This window comes from Elephantulus edwardii, unplaced genomic scaffold, assembly GCF_000299155.1.
Source record: "Elephantulus edwardii isolate Elephantulus edwardi_28Jun2011 unplaced genomic scaffold, EleEdw1.0 scaffold00229, whole genome shotgun sequence".
NCBI classification, from domain to species: domain Eukaryota; kingdom Metazoa; phylum Chordata; class Mammalia; order Macroscelidea; family Macroscelididae; genus Elephantulus; species Elephantulus edwardii.
In genome coordinates this window covers 3376031-3396002 of record NW_006399979.1, presented here as the reverse complement: position 1 = coordinate 3396002, position 19972 = coordinate 3376031, and the positions used below count along the sequence as shown (strand labels likewise).

The 19972-nt window shown below is 35.4% G+C and overlaps 1 protein-coding gene across 1 annotated transcript in view; it reads right to left on the bottom strand.

The window, feature by feature from the left end:
* Window positions 1-19972, bottom strand: part of PHIP (pleckstrin homology domain interacting protein) — a 184240-nt gene that overhangs the window by 76573 nt on the left and 87695 nt on the right. Inside the window, exons 15-18 of the mRNA XM_006898438.1 lie at window positions 12072-12200; window positions 9861-10086; window positions 5071-5208; window positions 3817-4000 (exon numbers count right to left, since the gene is read on the bottom strand). Coding sequence (XP_006898500.1) covers window positions 3817-4000; window positions 5071-5208; window positions 9861-10086; window positions 12072-12200 — 677 coding nt within the window. The remainder of the gene's footprint in view (window positions 1-3816; window positions 4001-5070; window positions 5209-9860; window positions 10087-12071; window positions 12201-19972) is intronic.

Genomic DNA, 19972 nt, shown 5'->3' with positions numbered 1-19972 from the left:
TTACAACTGATTTCTCCCCTAAAAGTTAATTTCAGAAAAGGAAACAATACTGCTACTTTAATTTCAAATGGAAGTCTATGGTAAAGGTTTTTTTATTTAAATATAAAGGGTTTTGGCTGCAGAGATCAAATAACTACAATATCAGGAAGATGAGATCCTAGACTTGAAATTATTTCTCGTCTTAGTCAAATCAAGTTTTAAATCTATAATCCCAGAGGTGCACGGTTCAAATCCACCAGATGCTTTGCTGGATAAGGAGGAATAATCTCCTCCTGTACCAGTCAGATCTGATTTGACAGTACACACACACACAATAATTAAAATAAAATAAATTTTTTTTAAAAATGGCATTTTCTCATCAGTTTTCAAAAACTAGGTGAATGCAGAGATTAAAATATGATAATTATTTAACAGAGTTCACTGGAGTAACTGAAAAATATGGCTGAGGATTAAATTAAAAAATACTGAGGATGAACTAACATTAACAACTCTACTGAGACATGAAACGGAAACTAAGCCACAGAAAAAAGCAAGGAATATTAATTTTAAGCATTCATTTCAAAAATAGTTGAACTCAAAACAATTTTATATTTTACATAGTATCTTGTACTTTATCTTTTTAAGAGTAAACGAGCATTAAATCTTTCAACACTATTTTTCTCCGGAGGATCATAATGAAAAAGAAGTTGATGTTCATACTGGAAAATCTACAATATCTCAAACATGTTAGTTGTAATTATGATAACAAATGAGTATCTTAAATTTTGTTAAGAGTGGACTCAGACTTAGGTTTGTTCTGGAAAACGTTTTAGGAATTGTAAATTTCTAGGCAGTTTTAAGAAATAGTATAGATATATTCTGTATCTTTTACTTAGTTCCTCCAACATCTTATAAAACAATAGTACAATTATCACAACCAGGATACTGACATTAATACAATCTACTCAACATATTCAGGTATCCTCAGTTTAAGTGCAGACCAATTATTAAAATTATTTATAGTATTGTTGTTGTTATGTGCCCCTGAGTCACCTGTGACTCATAGCAATGCTATGTACAACAGCTCTGAACCCTGTTCTATCCTAACCCAACGTCATCGCCATGTTATCATTATTGAACGATAGTCCACGGTATCAATATATTACTTTGCTTAAACATTTACCCACTGAATGAAGGACACCTTACTTCTGTTTGGTTTTTTTGGGTTTTTTTTTTTGTGATTATTACAAATAAAGGCAATATTAGAGCACAGGCTTTCGTTTGACCCCAAATTAATATTCCGAGAAGTACAATGGTTGACTTAGACACTATCTGTATAGTTAATTTTATAAGACTACTGTTTAAAACTGTTTTTCATAGAGGCTGTGTCTTTATATTCCTACCTAGCATTGTATGAGTTAGTTTTTATTTGGTGCTGTCATTTTTTATTACATCCACATATTCATTTATGTGATTTATCATTTTTCAAAGGATATCATATTCCGTACCTTTTCACATGCTTAGCTTTGGTTCATGTCTTTGCCTATTTTCTAATTTGACCATTTTTTATGCACTAAATGTTTAGAATTTTTTACATATAGTCTAAGGAGCACAGGAACAGACTGGTTAAGAGCTTAGCTATTAATGGAAAGGTTGACCTACCAGCTACTCTGGATGGGAGATAGATGTGGCAGTCTGCTTCTGTAAAAATTTACAGTTTTATAAACCTTAAGGGCAATTCCTTTCTGCTACTCTGTTTATAAAGGGTCACAAGAAGTTAGAATCCATTTCATAGCAATGGGTCTGATTTTTTTTTATTTTATTTATTCTTTCTAGATTAATTAATCTTTCCCCAGGTTTACGGTTAAATGTAATTTCCCGTCAGAATAATTTAAGAGATTGCTTGGGGCAAATTTTATCCATCATGATATGAGGTACCAGATCTATTTACATACAAAGAATACTAAGTGTTGGGAACACATAAGATACCAATGCTAAAGCAACTATATTTTGAAGGTTAGACCGTCACCTTAATAGATAAGCCAAAGGTAAGAGGAATGCAAAGAGTATGTAGAGGTTAAGAAATCTTAGATTCCTCACATTTTCCTCCACATGGAGGAATGACTTCTACCATTACTAGCAACCCATTCTTTTCATTTCTCTACTAAACTTTTTCTAGACAAAGAGTTAGACGGAAAATACTTAAGGAAGAAGGATGTATTAGAAAGACCAGGTAAATATGGTCTAGCCCTATGCCCTTGTTATTCACTGTTCATACATTTTGTGGAATCAAACCATTGGTGTTTCATGAGATAAGGTTTTCAGTCGCCCAGTACTATCTCTGTTTAGGGTTCAGTATTAATAATGTTCTCGGTCATTTGGTATGAACTGCACTTCTTTGAGATTGTAGTACATGTTCTTACCATTAGGCTACATCAGCTCCCTAACCCCAGGCCACCAGAGTAGCCTAACCAGATGAATATAACTAACAAGGTATTATTAATAAACATTATGAAAATTAAGCATTTCATTAGAAGCAATGCCCAGATTATAAATAGTATCTATCACTGTGTTTTAAAAAATTTGTAGGTCCATCAAAATAAGTACATTCAGTTTTTATTGTTGTCTGCACTGAATGGAGCTGCTAAGCCAAAGGCTGCAAGTCTTAGAAGGATCAAATCTACCAGCTGTGCTCAGGACAAAGATGGGTGCTTACTTCCTGGTAAGCGCAACTGAATGCTGCTCATGTCAAGGGATAAAACTATTACCTGGTCAGTCCCTGTCTCTTTTTCTCCCACTAACAAAGGCAGAGGAAATAATAAGGGACATCAAGGACAGTGCATCAAGGTGAAGCAGCCCCTTCCTTAGCAATGCAGGGGATCTCCTCCTTCCAAACCCCAACCAGCCCCACAAGTCCCTAGGCAGTGCTAGTCTAGGTCCAGTCTCAGAAGACAATGAAAGGCAATAAATCACCTATCCCTCCCTCCTTTCCTCTTTAACTCCTTCACATCAATGATCTTTATCTTACACCAATGTTTCCCCCCTTACATTACCTGAACAAACCTTTTTCATGGTTTTGTTTTGGTTTTTCTGCCAAATTACCACTGTAGGTGTTATCAGTTCACTTATATACAGCCACCTAAACTCATATCCTCAAGAGAAGTATTGACAAGTGGTAAAGAGATAAAAAGGTACTCTACATTTAGCACATTTCCTCTTGTAGGTGTGCTAAGAATCAGAACTGATTCGAATGCAGTGTCAGCACTGTGGTTTTTACCACTGTGTCTGAATCAACTGGTCTTCTAACCATCTGTTGGGTTTTCAGAGGCAGTAAATTTCATGGGCGAAGATTGTCCGTTCTTATCCCGCATGGCTGATAAGATTTGAACAATGTGACTTTGGGGTTGAAGAGCAGCTTTTTGTCACTAGGCCATGAGTTACTCCTTAGTGGCAATGTGTTTGTTAAAATTTTTTATGTATCAAAAATAGTTTTAATTATTCCTCTGAATTTTAAGGTCTAAATGATTAGCAAATCTATTAAATAAAATAATTCTAACAAATTTTATAAAATGTGTTTTAAGATATAGTTGAATAGAATTTGAATAGGACAAAAGAATTTAAATATAATATTTAAAAATCTCATAATAAATATAAATTTATTACTTTTCTTTCATTTCACCTTAACACATCCCACTTAAATGATCTCTCAGTTTAGACAATGTTATATGCTAAAACTCAAGTTTTTCTCCAAAATGAACTAAGTTTATAAAAGTACCAGCTCTTATTCAACATTAACATAAACAATTGTGGTACCTAACAATTCACAATTTCTCTTACCTGGCTACCCCAGCTGATAGCTCAGGTACTACTACCCTTCGACTCCAAGCTACAAGATCCCTCTCTGTGGCTATTTCACTTCTTGGTGCGTTGCTGTGCATCTGCCGTACACCTTCAATTTGTCCACTCCGCCTCAGTCCTATATTTGGTGGTGAATGGACCTCTGAGGTAGAACTCACAGAGCCTAAGTGACAAAATCAATAGAGAAGGTTAGGACAAGACTCAGATCTATTGTTCACAGGGTCACTGTGAGTCATAGTGACTTGACAGCACCCTACAACAACAGTTGAAATTCGTTATTGTAAAGACTAAACAAAATCCATACAAAACAAACTACTATTCCACAAGAAGTTTTATATTGTGGCAAATACCTCCTAAATCAGAAAAAAAAAAACCACAAAAGGCATAAAATGTAATTAAAACAAAACCATTTTATAGTTGGCAAGTTAAAGAATAGTAATAGCTATAAACTACTAAATTTCAAATGTGTAAAATGCATTACTTTGAGGAGGGAAGCTAATGTTTTTTGAAATGCTGTATCAGGAGTAAAATAAAATTTAACTTGTGATACTTTATGAGTTATAACTGCTCTATTACTCTGAAATTTAGTAGTATATAAGATAAATAGTGATATATTTAAGAATGCAGGTTAGAAATAATTCTATAAATTATCAAATGAGGGAGAGCTCTGGTGGCCTAGTGGCAAGGAGCTGCAACTACAATCCCAGAGGAAAACAGTTCGAATCCACTGGATGCTCTGCCGGGAAAGGAGGGACAATCTCCTGTACCAGTCAGATCTGATTTGACAGTACACACACACACACACACACACACACACACACACACAATTATCAAATGAGGTGAGCTCTGGTGGCCTAGTGGCAAGAAGCTGCAACTGCAATCTCAGAGATGCATGGTTCGAATCCACCAGATGCTCTGCTGGAGAAGGAACAATCTCCTGTACCAGTCAGATCTGATTTGACGGTACACACAAAAAATACTGAAATAAAATAAATTTAAAAAAAATTATCAAATGAATTATTTTTCAATCTATGATTATAAGAAATTTAGAAAACTACAAATGCTAAAATTTATCTGCAGTTAGATACCTCCTGAATAGTCTCATAAATTATTAAATACAATTCAAAACTAGCAACCTAGTACTGTATTTAATGGCTATATAAATGGTTTCACTACTTTTCTAATGCTGAAAATTTTAGTTTGGTAAACATTTCAGAAAGAATCACTGCATACCTCTACTTAAACGGTTGGTGTTGCTGGCACCTGCTTCACCAGAGCGTCTCAAGTCCTGCTCTTGCTGAAGTCTTTGTATCATGCTGTCTAATGGGCTGATCTCTTGGTTCGCCTGCTGACTTAAAACTTGGTTCAGTCCTAAATACCACACAAAATGTAAGGACAAATTAATCATCAATCCATTTTAGTCAAAAATCTCATGTATTAAAAGACTAGTGCCCTAGTGCTAAGCAACTACACTGTAATTCCAAAGGCATGTGGTTCGAATCCATGAGAAAGATGGGCAATCTCATCTCATCTATTTAAATGCCTCTGAAAACCCGCCAGAGGGTCAACTGTGGATAGGTTCTGAGTTCATGGTACACAGCAGCAACAACTTATTAATGAAGATTACCAAAAAAAAACCACGAGTATCTAAAAAAATTAATGAAAATAAAAATACTAAATTTATAGCAACGTTTTCATTAACTGAAATACTTCTATAATATTCACAGTAACTTAACAAAATAAGCATCATTTTTAAAGTAGTTTTACAAATGAAAAACAGCTAAGAGAGCAAAAGGAGGGTTCAACTGAGGTCTTATTTTTAAAAAGACAAATCTCTTATATTAAAAAAACCTAACATCCTCAACTTTTTCAGCGCCTATTAATCAGTGACAATGTCATAAAGTGGCGATAAAGACTACAGTAAGGTTAAGGAAGGAACAAAAAACATTTTGGAATTAAAGACTCAATTGGATTCACATGGTACAAAGGAAGACAAATTACATTAAGTTTATAAGGAGGTTCTCCTTCCAAGAATCAACTCTTCTAACAAGCCCAAATTATGTGAGGCAAAGCTTCATCATCTTTGCCTCCAAGGCGCACCCTGGCTATACTTCCAAGATGTATCTGTCTTTTTGGCAGTCCAAAGAAAATTCAGTACTCTCGTCCAACACCACAGCTCAAAGGCATCAATTCTTCTCCCATCAACCTTATTCATGGTCAGATACATAGTAAATGATTAAGAAGACCATGATGTGAATCATCACAGTAACCCACACTTGTCTAATGGTGACAGGTTAAAATTCAAAGGGGCTGTGAGCAGCATTTCAGAAGCTGTATTAACGATTAAGAATTGAATCCATTTTCCAAACTGAGATCTCATTTTGAGAAGAGAAAAAAAGTCATTACAAAAGAGGAGAAAGAAAAAAAAACAACGGATGCCAGGACAAAGTATGAAAATTAGAGCGCTGAGAAGTCAACACAGAAGGAAGAAATGTCGAAGCAAAAGGGCTGAACAGAAGATTTCAAAGGGCAGCTTGAGAAGATAAAACTAAATATAATGAAACAAGCAAAGAGCTGGTGTCAGAGGCTGAAAAGGATGAATGTGCTTGGCATTTCTTAAGCTGAAATATCTCAAGAACAAATTCAAACCTCAAGTGTGCAATACTATTCTATGGGCACAATCTTGAATGAGTCAGAAAATACCAAAAGACAAGAAAGGAATACAAAGAATCACTGTACCGAAAAGAATTAGTTGACACTGAAAAAAGGAGGGTCATGTGTGAAGTTGTTAAGATTTTGGAAGGTAGATATTCTTGTTGGTGTGGACAGTTTGGTTGGGGTTTTTTTCCATTCATAATCAAGTGTGAGTTGATTTGATTTGCTGGATTTAGCTAACAATGAGCTGCGGACTGGAAGCTTCTTACTTAGAGTCAACCAGAACTTAGTGGTCAGCCTTTGTATTTAAAAGGTTGGGAGTGGTGTTGAGTTCGTTTGGGATGAACATTATTCTAAGTGGAACAGCACTGGTCTGTCAATATGCTATAGTAACCAGGGGTTGCTGTGATGCTGGAGGCTGTGCCATTGGTGTGTCAAAATGCCATAGTGGTTACCCATTCATTGTGGACAGTGTTCGGTGGCGCACCCAGACTGATTCAGGTTTGTATGCAGGAGTGGCATCAGTTCCTATACAACATGACCCTGGAAACTCTATGAACACAGAGAAACTATGATAGCTATAGAACAGTGTTCAGGTCTTTTGTTTATAGGGTCACTACGAGTCATGCTCAACTCAATGACACTTAACAACCACCATATGAAGAAAAGCCAAAGGTGATGAAGGATGAAGTTCAAGTGGCACTGTAAGCAATGGCAAAAAAATAAGGGCCCAGGAATCGATGGAATACCAATTGACATGTTTCAAGTAACAGATGCTGGTCGATGCTAAGAAATTTGGAGGACTGCTACCTGGCCAACTGAGTGGAAGAGATCCATTATTTGTCTCTATTCTCAAAAAAAGGTGATACAAACAGAATATGGAAATTATGGAAGAATATCAGTAATATTTATATAAACAAATTGCGTAAGATCATTAAAAAGTGGCAGGAAGTGTACAGACAGGGAATTACCAGAAGTTCAAGCTGGTTTTAAAAGAAGATGCAACACTAAGGTTATCACTGCTGATGTCACATGAACCCTGGCTGAAAGAAGAGAATACAGTAAGAATGTCTATTTGTATTTTAGTGATTATGCAAAGGCATTTGACTGTGTAATCATTATATAATAATTATGGCTAACTTTGAGAAGAATGGAATTTCAGAACACTTAATTGTGCTCTTATAGGATCTATACCTAAACCAAGAAGATGTTGTCCAAATGCAGCAAGGAAGGGAACAATGTATGGTTACATCAGGGATATATCCTTTCTCTGTACCTATTAAATCTGTATGCTGAACAAGTAATTCATGAAGCTAATCTCTACAAAGAAGAATGTGGCATCAGGATTAGAGGAAGACTCATCAAGAACCTTCATTATGCAGATGACACAACTTTACTTGCTGAAAGTGAGTTGATATGAAACACTTGCTACAGAAAATCAAGGACTAAAGCCTTCAGTATGAATTATGTTTCACTAAGAAAACAAGGTCCATACAACAGGACCAACATTCAATATTATGGCAGATAGAGAAAGGAAGCTGTCAATGATTCCATCCTGTTTGGATCAATTAACACCCTTGATACAAGAAGTCTGAAAATCAGAAGATACATTGCCTTGGGCAAGTCTACTGTAAGAAAACTCTACAAAATAGTAAAGAGCAATTATGTCATTTTGGAGGGTGCCTGACTCAGGCCACAGTCCTCTCAATCACTTGCTATTCATCAGAGAGCTGGACAACAAATAAAATAACACAAATATTATTGATGTTTGAGCTGTGGTGCTTGAGGAAGAGTACCAAGTATCTCATGGACTGCCGAAAGCACAAACAGATATGACATGGGAAATGTTTATGTAGCCTGAGGAAAGAATGGTTTGGGCAGATAGCTAGGTGAGCCTATTGCTTGGAAAGATAGAGATGAAGTGACCTGTGACATCAGCAATAGGCTCTAGTAAGTCAGAGAAGATGCAATGTACAAGATAGGGCAGGGTTTACGTCAACTATTCAGGATCACTCTGAATAGTTCCTGACTGAACAGTGTCTAACAACAGCAGCAGCAGCTTCCTTCATGGTGAGTTCTGTGTGACCACTTCAACGGATTACAGCACCCTGCAATAAAGCAGTAAGAGCACACAAATGGAATGGGTATTATGTCAGTATCAGCAGTAGTGTGGGAGCATGGTGGCATGTCTATTGTGGATGAGGACTCTTCCTCCTTGTGGAATTAGTGGAAGTCAGAGCCTATTCCTCTCACATTGTTTAAAGCTAGTTATCAGGATTTTATGTCTTTTTCCAACTAAACAGTAAGTTAAAGAACATATATATATACATATATACCAAATATTACCCAACTATTTCATAGGCAATGAATAAAATGTTTATTCTCATCATTGCTTTCAGACATGTCTCTTGAGTATATTCACAATCCTGGGTCAGACAGTAATTCTACTTTTAGCTTTCTGATGGACTAACAACTAACATAAACTGTTTTTGTCAACAGATTATGTATGCCCACTAACAATGTCTAAGTGTTTTAATTTCCAATCTTTCTCTCATTGCCCTACTCATAGGTGACCCTCCAGCATTTTTCTAAGACTGTTTTCTTTAACAGGAAAAGATTGCTCATCTTTCTATCCTAGAGCCACTGGTAGTCTGAGTTGTCAGAGAAGTGCAGCCTTTAGATTAGCAGCACAATTCTCTACCTCATTCTCATCCTGAAGACTGAAATGGGATCTCACTGTAATTATTAACTTGCATCCCTACGATGACTAATGGTGTTTCATGTGTTTGGAGGCCATTTAAACGACATTTTTGGTAAAATGGTTTTTGTATTTATTTTTAACTGCATTTATCAATCATTCTAATCCAATCTCTGTCTCTGGTGAAATCTCAATCTCACTAGCTTAAAATCTGCCAAATGCTCTGCAGGAGAAGGATGGGCAATCTCCTCCAGCGTGATTTAAGCCTCTGGAGAATTAAACCCACTGGAGAATCAGCTATGGGTAAGTTCTAACTCGATGGTATACAACAATAACCCACTCTATAAGGAAAAAAAAAAATCTATATGGGTTTAATTAATAAAATAAAGTAAATTCTCAATAGTACTAATTAATTTGGTAACCAAATATAGGACCAGCTTATTAGCCCCTAGAAATTATAAAGAGAAACAGATTAAAATTGCTTTAAATATTCAATAATCCTTAAATAGCATGTAAATAGTAAGACTTATTCAGAGAAATTTAAGGTAGTATAGAGCAATACTTTTGTTTTCATTTTCTCAGAAGACCTAAACACTAGTATTTACTCAACTAACAATTTTTAAGTATTTCAACAGAATGATACAGATGATCTACAAAATCTAACACCAACCTGAGGAAGTTACTCCCATCTGGGGGATGAGCTGCTCCTCTCTGCAATTTTCACGACCAGGAACTAATCTCTGATATCTTGATGGATGAGGGTTACCATCAACATCAACTAAAAAAGGGGGAGGCATGAGATGAGGTGCTTGCTGAGTCTGTTCATCTAATACAAAATTGTTAGCATCACGGATAAGGGGCCGGTAATCACTATGAAAAAACATCTGATCTGCTATCTGTAAAAACAAAACAAAACAAAACAACAAAAAATAAACACATAAAAGACTGAAGAAATAAAAATGTACTGTTATATATAAAATCTACACATTTCTAATGGAATAATTTTCTTGAATTGACTATACATAAAGTAAGTATTAAGTATTTAATACCTCTATATGTAATTATTATGGCTATCAACTGTATATAAGTGTTTATATGCCTATGAAATATTTATGAAAAATATAAAGCAACAGATCATATAATTATCAGCTAAAGCTATATATTACTTATTCTCCTCATTGCTTTTGAATAGGAACTAACTCGGAGTTGACCCTCCAGGGAGTATTCCAAGGTTGTAAACAGCAAGGGAGGAGACTGCTCATCTTTCTCCCCAAGAGAACATGTACTCTTAATTTTACCTCATTATGACAAGCTATACAGAAAATACATAGCTTTGCATTTTAAAAGATATTTTCAGTGAGTAGCGAACAAATTTTACTTGATATAGTTTGAAATGGAGTTTTTAAACATCAACAAGTTTTCCTTGAATAATGTTTAAAAAAAGCTCCATTTCAAACTCTATTAAAATGTACATATACAACAATTTGGATATGCCTTTTCTCTTAAGTCTGTAGGCTCTATAAGCATTTCCCTTATATTTAGGGTGAGAAAAAACTTGCTTTCTCTGAATCAAGGAAGACAACACAAACATGTTAATCTCGAACTTCTTTAAACACTGTATTAAGCTATAGCAGTAAGAGAAATTAAAAAAAAAAATACACAGAGCAGTACTTCTGCTTTTATTTGCTCGGAAAAATTAAATTTAAAGTGTTTTTGTAAAGTTATCTATGGAAATTTGAGAGCTCTAATGGAGTAAGGAGTACTGTTAACACAAAGGCTAGCAGTTCAGATTTACCAGCTGCTCGCCAAGAAAGAAAAGATGGGCAACCTTCTACATGATTTGCAACCTCTACAGACTGTCTGGAGGGTCAGCTATGAGTCAGTTTTGACCGAAAAGCAATAAGGGTTTTTAGTTTAATTACAAAATGCATGTTAAAAATGAAATCCAGGGATGAATTATTCAGTAGTAGTTCTGTTTTCGAAGAGCTATGGTATTTTAAACTCTTGAATATGCCAATTATTCACAGAAGAAACTGATTCCCGAAATTAAACTCTTAAAGAAAATGACTTGAGAATTTAGAAAATACATTTAACAACTTTAAGAAAATCTTTAGGTATACAGAAAGTATAATTATGGAACTACTAATTACTACAAAAGTCTAAACCAAAAGCCGTGCACCTCTCAGCTTGTTGAAATCCAAAAGCAGCTCACTGGGAGAAAGATAGGCAATATCCCTCCTTGTGATTTACAACCTCAGAAACCTGCTGGACGGTAAGCTACAAATTGGTTCAGACTTTATGACAACAAGTCAGTTGTTTTCTAAGATTTTCTAAGAATTAATATATACTGTCTCTCTCATTTTTGAGGTTATATATATATATATCACTTTAACACAAAAAATCCATCTAAATAATTTAGATAAAAATTTTTAAGAGAAGCCTTTAATATGCACATTTTAAAAAGTCTTATGAAAGATGTAGACTGATATTCCAAATAAATGTTTATTATCTATAAAATGTTTTACATGATTTGAAACATCTTCTGTACAGGCATCTCCCATCCCTAGCTTATATATCTCAAATTAAATGCTGTAATCTAAATGACTCAAAATAAGGAAAAATACAGATGTTTTAAGATACAGTATAACTGTTGTTTATGAATTTAGCATGAGATTTCATAACAGCTTTCATTAACCTCATGTGAAAACCAGAAGTCTGCAAACTATTTAAAATAGTACCCTTCAAAGTTTATGATGAATGCAAAATGCAAATAAATGGGATTCTCTTTTACCTCCACCAAACTAGCCCAATCCAATTTCTAATTATCTATGGAATTAAAACTAAACAAATAAAAAAAAAATTCATATTTATTACACCCTACCTTATCATATTTGCTACTGGAGCCAAAGCCAAATATTAAGAGATGTCCATGAGAGTCTGTACATGCAAAATGCTGGCCATCAGGAGAGCATTTGCAGTCAAATACTGCACCATGTCCTTGGCCTTCAATCTGAAATATATTTAATCAATAATCAAAAGTTGCCATTAACATATTAAGAACGAGTCACTAGTTACTACGTGGAGATTAAGTGCAGTAATTACAATATGGTATTTTTATTTGTGAATATTCATAAAAATTTTAAGATTAATTACCTTGAAAGACAAAATACTTAAGTTATCCATAGCCCATACAAAATGCAGGAAAACATTAGTAACAACAATTCTCCCCCACCCATAGAATTCTGCACCTGTTTAACCCAGATTTAAAAACAGAATTTTGCTTAATGTTCTACCTAGGTCCATCTAAATACTACTTTTTCTGAAAAGGCTTAATCTTAAAACATTCAGCAATGGTACCGATTTTTCTTTTTGTTTTTTATATTTCTTGGAAGTAGCAGCCAGAGATCACTCAGAAGCAGCTCAGAAGACATTAAAATTTTTTTGGTAATAAATTCCCTAGTGGCCTGACTCATCTTTTAAATGATGAATTTTAAAGGTTAAAAAAAAAAAAAGGTAATTTTTTTTTACCTGATAATTGTTTTCTGTTTTCCAGTTCCATTAATCCAGAACGAATGGGTTTCTCCCTGCAACCTGTCAATCAAACAGAGGTGGCCAATCACCACTCTGAATTTTTTTGCTCTCAGTGCTTCTTCAGACTATGTTCCAGTTGAAACCTTCTTTAGTAGTGTTTCTGTAAGAGGTAAAAATCTACCCTATCTAAACCACATCTAGGGACTGAATTTCAGGAAACAACTAAAATAGGGAGTTAACTCCCTAACAAATAACAACTAAGGGTGACTTTTAACAAAAGAGACTGGATTTCTGGATTAGCAGAATCGGAACACATACACATTATCAGGTAAGAAATATCTCCTCTCTGTTCCGGTATCCACTGATCTAGAACAAATTTACTTTTATTAGCAATATTCCAAGAAATGCTTTGAAATAGAAAAGTTGTAATTTTATTTAGTATTAAAAATGCTGAAAATAAAGTACATTAAATACAAAAATAAAGTTAAAATTTAGAAGAAAAGCTCAATCAATAAGGAAGATTTCTATTCTAGCCAAAAGAGAAATATGACTCTTAATGAATTTTCCTTAATTAAAACCACAAATGAAGCTGCCTCAAAAAGAAAACCAGTGTTTTCCTTTGGCTTATAAAAAGTAGACTCGTATACTGGTGCTTTTTAAGTTCTCTAATCATGATAACTATGAAAAACAAATAGATTTCCTTAGAACACTATCTAAGGTCAAATAGTTATCACAAAAGCAAGAAAAAATATTTAATGCAAAACCAAGATTATTAGTTGGTGGTAAAGGAAGGTGGAGGATAACAAGAAACCAGAAGGTAGTCAATAATTTCAAGCCTATTTTAAAACTATTTAAAAATAAAATAGAACTGGAATTCCTTTCAGATTTTCTAAAGAAAACTAGTAGTCTCATAATTTATTATTTATCAAATATGGAAGAGTAGAAGTAGAAATGTCAGGATTCAAGTCTTGATATTATTCTCAAAATAAAACCAGTAAGCTACTTTAAATAAGCAAATGAATCAAGTTTTCCTTAAATAAATCTTTACAAAAAAATATCAAAGAATTGATACTGACTTTGACTATCTGTGCTTATATTTACTTATCTCAGTTCAAAGCAGAAAACAAAAATACCACCTATTTTATAAACTAACAAATGCTGCTAGGACCATTAACAGTAGTAAAATTCTGGGTAGACAGGAAATCAAAGTAAGAGGTCTGAATAAACTTCAACTCAGCAATGCCAACAGAACTTTGGCAGATATCTATAAGCATAGTATTCATTATGTAAGTCAAACTTGACGACAGTTTTTTTGAGTTGTGGTATGCTAATGAATCAGTAAGAAGCAGCGCTACAATTCCAAAGGCATAGGTTTGAATATGCAATCTACTCTGTGGAAGGAACATGGGCCTTTCCTCTCTTGCAATCTACTGCTTCTGAAAACCCACGATAGACAGCTGAGTCGGTTTCAACTAGACAACACACAACACTATCTACCAATTTTCTCCACACTATCATTTAGATCTTGACGAGAAACTAGCACCGAATTTACAAAGCCAACACCGCTCTTCATTATTAAGATCACTGTATATTCTATGGAATATAGTTGACTGAGACTATAATAGGATAATACTAATTTTCTTGATGGAAGGAATAGGTATGAATTCCAAAGTGACCTTTACATTTCAATGATCTTAAAGAGAGGAATGTTGTTGTTATGTGCCATCGAGTCGCCTGCAACTCATAGCGACCCTATGTACAACAGCCCTAAACTCTGCTGTCCTGTGCCATTCGCACTGTCTCTGACAACACTCCCATCCCAGTCATGCATCAATCCACCTCACAGAGGGCCTTCCCCTCCTGCGCTGTCCCTCCACCCTCCCAAGCATGATGTACTTCCTTCAAGGACCGGTCTCTCCTCACAGCATGTCCAAAGTATGTTAGATGGAGCCTCAGAATCCTTGCCTCCAAGGAGCCACCGGGTTTAACCCTTTCCAGGACGAATCTGTTTGTTTTCCGAGCAGTCCATGGTATTCTCAATACTCTTCTCCAGCACCACAGCTCAAAGGCATCAATTCTCCTTCTATCCTCCCTGGTCATTGTCCAACTCTCTGATGCATAACAAGTGATTGCAAAGACCATGGCCTGTATCAGATGCACCGTAGTCTCCAGAAAGACACCAATGCTCTCCAGTACTTTGGAGAGGTCCCTAACAGCAGACTTTCCCATGGCAATGCGCCTTTTAATTTCCTGGCTGCTGGTGCAAAGACTGTTGACTGTGGAGCCAAGCAGACTAAAGCTGTGAACACTCTCAATCTCTTTACCATCCATCCTGATGCTGCCAATTGGTCCAGTGGTGAGAATCTTTGTCTTCTTGACATTGAGCCTCAATCCATATTGGAGGCTGCAGTCCTTGACCCTCTGCAGCAGGTGCTTCAGGTCCTCTTCAGTTTCAGCAAGCAGGGTTGTGTCATCTGCATAACGCAGATTGTTGATAAATCATCCACCAATCTTGACCCCACATTTCTCCTCATAGACCCCAGCCTCCCGGATAATCTGTTCTGTATATAGGTTGAAAAGGTATGGAGATAGGATGCATCCCTGGCGTACGCCCTTCCCGATTTTGAACCATGCAGTGTTCCCTTGCTCCTGGACTTCCTCCTGGTCCAAGTATAAGTTTCGCATTAGAACGATCAAGTGTTCTGGGATTCCCATTCTTCTCAGAGTCAGCCACAGTTTGTTATGATCCATACAGTCAAATGAAATAGTGACATTTATTTAGATTAGTAGGTCATTGAAGAAAGTATTAATAGAATCTGCTTTAATCATGAATGAAAAAGTTAACATTAGCTTTAGGAATAAAATACTACACTGATCTTATGATTTCTGAAATAAAATGATACAAAATGAAGCTAAATTATTCAGGGATTAACAAGTGAGGAAATACTTTATTTTCCCTCAACTCTTGAACTTTCTGCTGTTGAATCAGATTGACTCATCGTTGACCATACAGCAGGTTTCTGAAGGCTGTAAACTGAATGGTAAAAGACTGTTAACCTGTCTACCAAGAATTTGAAATTTGCCAAGGATGTGAAATTCAAGAGAGGTACCACTACTGGATTAAGAGTATAGCTCCATATGAACTACAATAAAGAGCTTCCTTTATTTTTCCTATAGAACTAAAAATATCTTGGTTATTCTTCTGAGTTATAAACAATGCATAAAAACCAAACCGAGTTACGCATCTCTCCCTGAAGCAGATTTTTACCAAGACTGAAGTATTACAAGTGATAATTCTTAAAAGAAAACTTTAATAGTGGAGGTACCATTTAAAAAAAAAATACATATATATATATACATATACATATATATAAAAATATTTAACTGGAAATTGTTACAGCTCATTCTTACAAATCAAAGGAATACTTTATATCTAATGTCAAATGTGCTTATCACAAAATCAAATCTATTAAACAAGATAATGAGTCAACATAAATTTTATTATTACATATTGGTCATGATACTTTGTATATAGTACTTTACAGAAAATGACAGAACAGAAATACAGTATTTTCAAAACAAGGAAATTTTAGATCAGTATTTCCTCTAACAAATATACTTGTAAAATGTCCTATTTTTAAACAAACTTATGCCTTTTACATTTGTTTGCCAATACCATTCCCCTGGATATACATTTTATGTGTAGTATCTAAACTGGTTTGTTTGGGGGTTTTTTGTTGTTGTTACAGCAGCGTTATTTTAAAAACAGCAACATAAGTAAATGGCACTGGACACTTAAAATGTCTCCTAGGAGAAATAAACTGGCAAACAAGACTAAAAAGCATTTGTTACCCTACTAAAAGTTCATCACTGGGGTAAATGCATTTGAATCATATAATAAAATACATATATATTAAAATATAGTAAGGTATATCTGAGATAATTCATTAGGTAAAAGTTATGAATAAATTTCAAGAATAAGAGAAAAAAATTAGAAAACCAATAATAAAGAATATTACTTTTTAAGTTAAAGGGTAAATAATCATATTGTCAAATAAAAAGTACAAGATATGAAACCATCAATTGCTCCACAGGAGAAAGTTGGGTAATCTCTCAATCTCCTCTTGTGCTATCTACTGCCTCTGAAAACCTGATGGTAGGTGAGCTATGGGTCGGTTCTGACTAAATGGTACACATCAACAACAATAAGCAAAAGATGAGAAGGCAGGACAAATTAAAACACTAAGAATTTCTTAAACGATTGTCATACTAACTAAAGAATACTAGACATATTATCAAAACATGACTAATATAATTTTATTAGGAATTTTATGATTTATAATTAACTTTAAATATTTAGTATAAAAAGGGTTTTGATGGTGGTATAATGGTTGTTTAATGAATATAGTATGTATTTTTATCAAGTCTAGCAACTCTAAAAAACTTTTACGTCTTTTAGAATGCCAGGATAAGTAACTAAGGGAGAAAAGGAACAAAGCCAAAGACCTAAGAGAACCCTAAGTAAGTCACCTAATCACTCTGGATAATTTAATCAATCACTAGAGGTCTACACAATTCTAAATCCTACTCTGTGGTGTTACTGTAGGAACTAACAAACCTAGAAAGAGGGACATTAAAAACACTGGCTTGTAGACGTAAAGACTATGGAATCTCAATAATCCTAACAGGTGAATGAGAGGAAGAGAACCCTATAATCAGGCCCTGAAAAACTGACATACAAAAATTAGCCTCTTAAAATTGTTTTGATCCTGTAATATTGTATAAATAATACTTCTTTATTATAAGGGATCATCTTTCCTAAAAAACGTTCCAGAAACTAAAACTAAAAATCTTTTTAAAGTCTCTAGGCAGTAGTCAGAACAGAGCAGGGTAACACTGCATGGTTCAAAATTGGGAAGGGTGTACGCCAGGGATGCATCCTGTCTCCATACCTTTTCAACATGTATGCAGAGCAGATTATCCAAGAGGCTGGGCTCTATGAGGAGAATTGTGGCATCAGGATTGGTGGAAGATCTATTAACAATCTGCGTTATGCAGATGACACAACCCTGCTTGCTGAAACTGAGGAGGACCTGATGCACTTGCTGCGGAGGGTCAAGGACTGCAGCCTTCAGTATGGACTGAGGCTCAATGTCAAGAAGACAAAGATTCTCACCACTGGACCAATTGGCAGCATCAGGATGGATGGTGAAGAGACTGAGATTGTTCACAGCTTCAGTTTGCTCGGCCCCACAGTCAACACCTTTGGCACCAGCAGTCAGGAAATCAAAAAGTGTATCGCGATGGGAAAGTCTGCTGTTAGGGACCTCTCTAAAGTACTCAGGAGCACCGGTGTCTCTCTGGAGACTAAGGTGCGCCTGATACAGGCCATGGTCTTTGCAATCGCTTGTTATGCATCAGAGAGCTGGACAATGACTAGGGAGGACAGAAGGAGAGTTGATGCCTTTGAGCTGTGGTGCTGGAGAAGAGTACTGAATGTACCATGGACTGCAAGGAAAACAAACAGATTCATCTTGGAGAGGATTAAACCAAGCTGCTCCTTGGAGGCAAGGATTCTGGGGCTTCGTCTGACATACTTTGGACATGTTGCCAGGAGGGACAGTTCCTTGGAGAGGGACATCATGCTTGGGAGGGTGGAGGGAAAGCGCAGGAGGGGAAGACCCTCTATGAGATGGATTGATTCAGTGACTGGGGTAATCGGTGGGTGTGTCAGAGGCGGTGCAGTTGGCGCAGGATAGAGCAGGGTTTAGGGCTGTTGTGCATAGGGTCGCTATGAGTCGCAAACAACTCGACGGCACATAACAACAACAACAATAAGATAGGCTCAAATATTACGAGGGAAATAAAATACAATTGGGTTAAAAATGACTACCTGAATCTCCTTCCTCCTGTATGATATTTAGATTAGAATCTACTAACATTGGGTGAAGAACATTTAATTGATTCTAAAGAAAGGACAGTTATACGCATTTTTAGAATATATTAAGATACCCATATTCAAATTGTATAGGTATTATCAAATTACTTTAGATTATTGAGTATGTCTGCTAACATTAAGAATTCCTAAATTTATGGTGGTATCACTGCATCATTCTGCTATCCCAAAGCAAAACTCACCAACAGAGTCTCCCAAAATTTCATCCTACTCCACCAGACACTCTGACCTGTTGTTATTCATTTGATCCATTCCCAATATATTCTTTAGAGATAACAGTTCCTTGTCTAGTCCGCTTAACAGGAATTCTTCCCAAAGTTTATCTTTACATTCTCCCCATCTTTAGGAAGAGGTAAAGATCAGTCTACATGGAAGAGATTAAGACTTTTTTCTATTAAGTCTTCTAACCTCAAGTACTAGCTATTTTCACATAGGATATCTAATACTATCTCACAATAGATATTAATAAAAATGAACTGGAAATATGTTCTTACTACATCTTTTATAAGCTACATAAAGGAGCCCTACTGGCCTAAGGGTAAGAAGCTGCACTGCAATCCCAAAGGTACATGGTTCTAATCCAACAGCTGCTCCATCAGAGAAGGATGGGCAACCTCTTCCCTGGAGTTTTACTGTCAAAGAAAATCTGCAAAAGGGTCAGCTATAAGTAAGTTCCAACTTGAAGTACACGTCTTTTATAATTCCACTATCAAATATTGTAATCATCTAGATTGTACATTCTGGAAACACTTTATTAAAATTTTCCCACCACTCTCCAGTTCCAATACTAGATCCAGTGAGGAAGCCATCAAGCCCTAAGAACTTCTTTTTTTTACATTATAGATTTCCTATCTACTTCTGTAATTTTTCATTATGATTTCTACTGTTTTACAGCAACAATGGTATCACCAGCAGCTATTTGTCTCAGTTGTTGAGTCTATCCTGTAGTTTATCACTCCAAGAATCAGTGACACTGATTACAATCTACCTTATTTCTTGGTTCCCACTATTTCTAAAATTTCTTCCAAATAAACGTCACAATTCATCCTAAACTTTTCTGCTCAAACACTCTGAAGTGAACTCATGCTTAGAACTCTTAACTATTTTCAATCACTAGATACTTTATCTGTAAGTTTATCAATATTTCTATTTGCAAGGTTCCCAAGGTAACAGTAAAGACAATTATTGGAAAGGATTATATCTTAATCTTCCTTGTAGTCCTCTATCAAAACAAGCAGTAAAATATCTGCTGATCACAAAGTCTTTAAAGATGCAGTTTCATTCTAGATAATTTT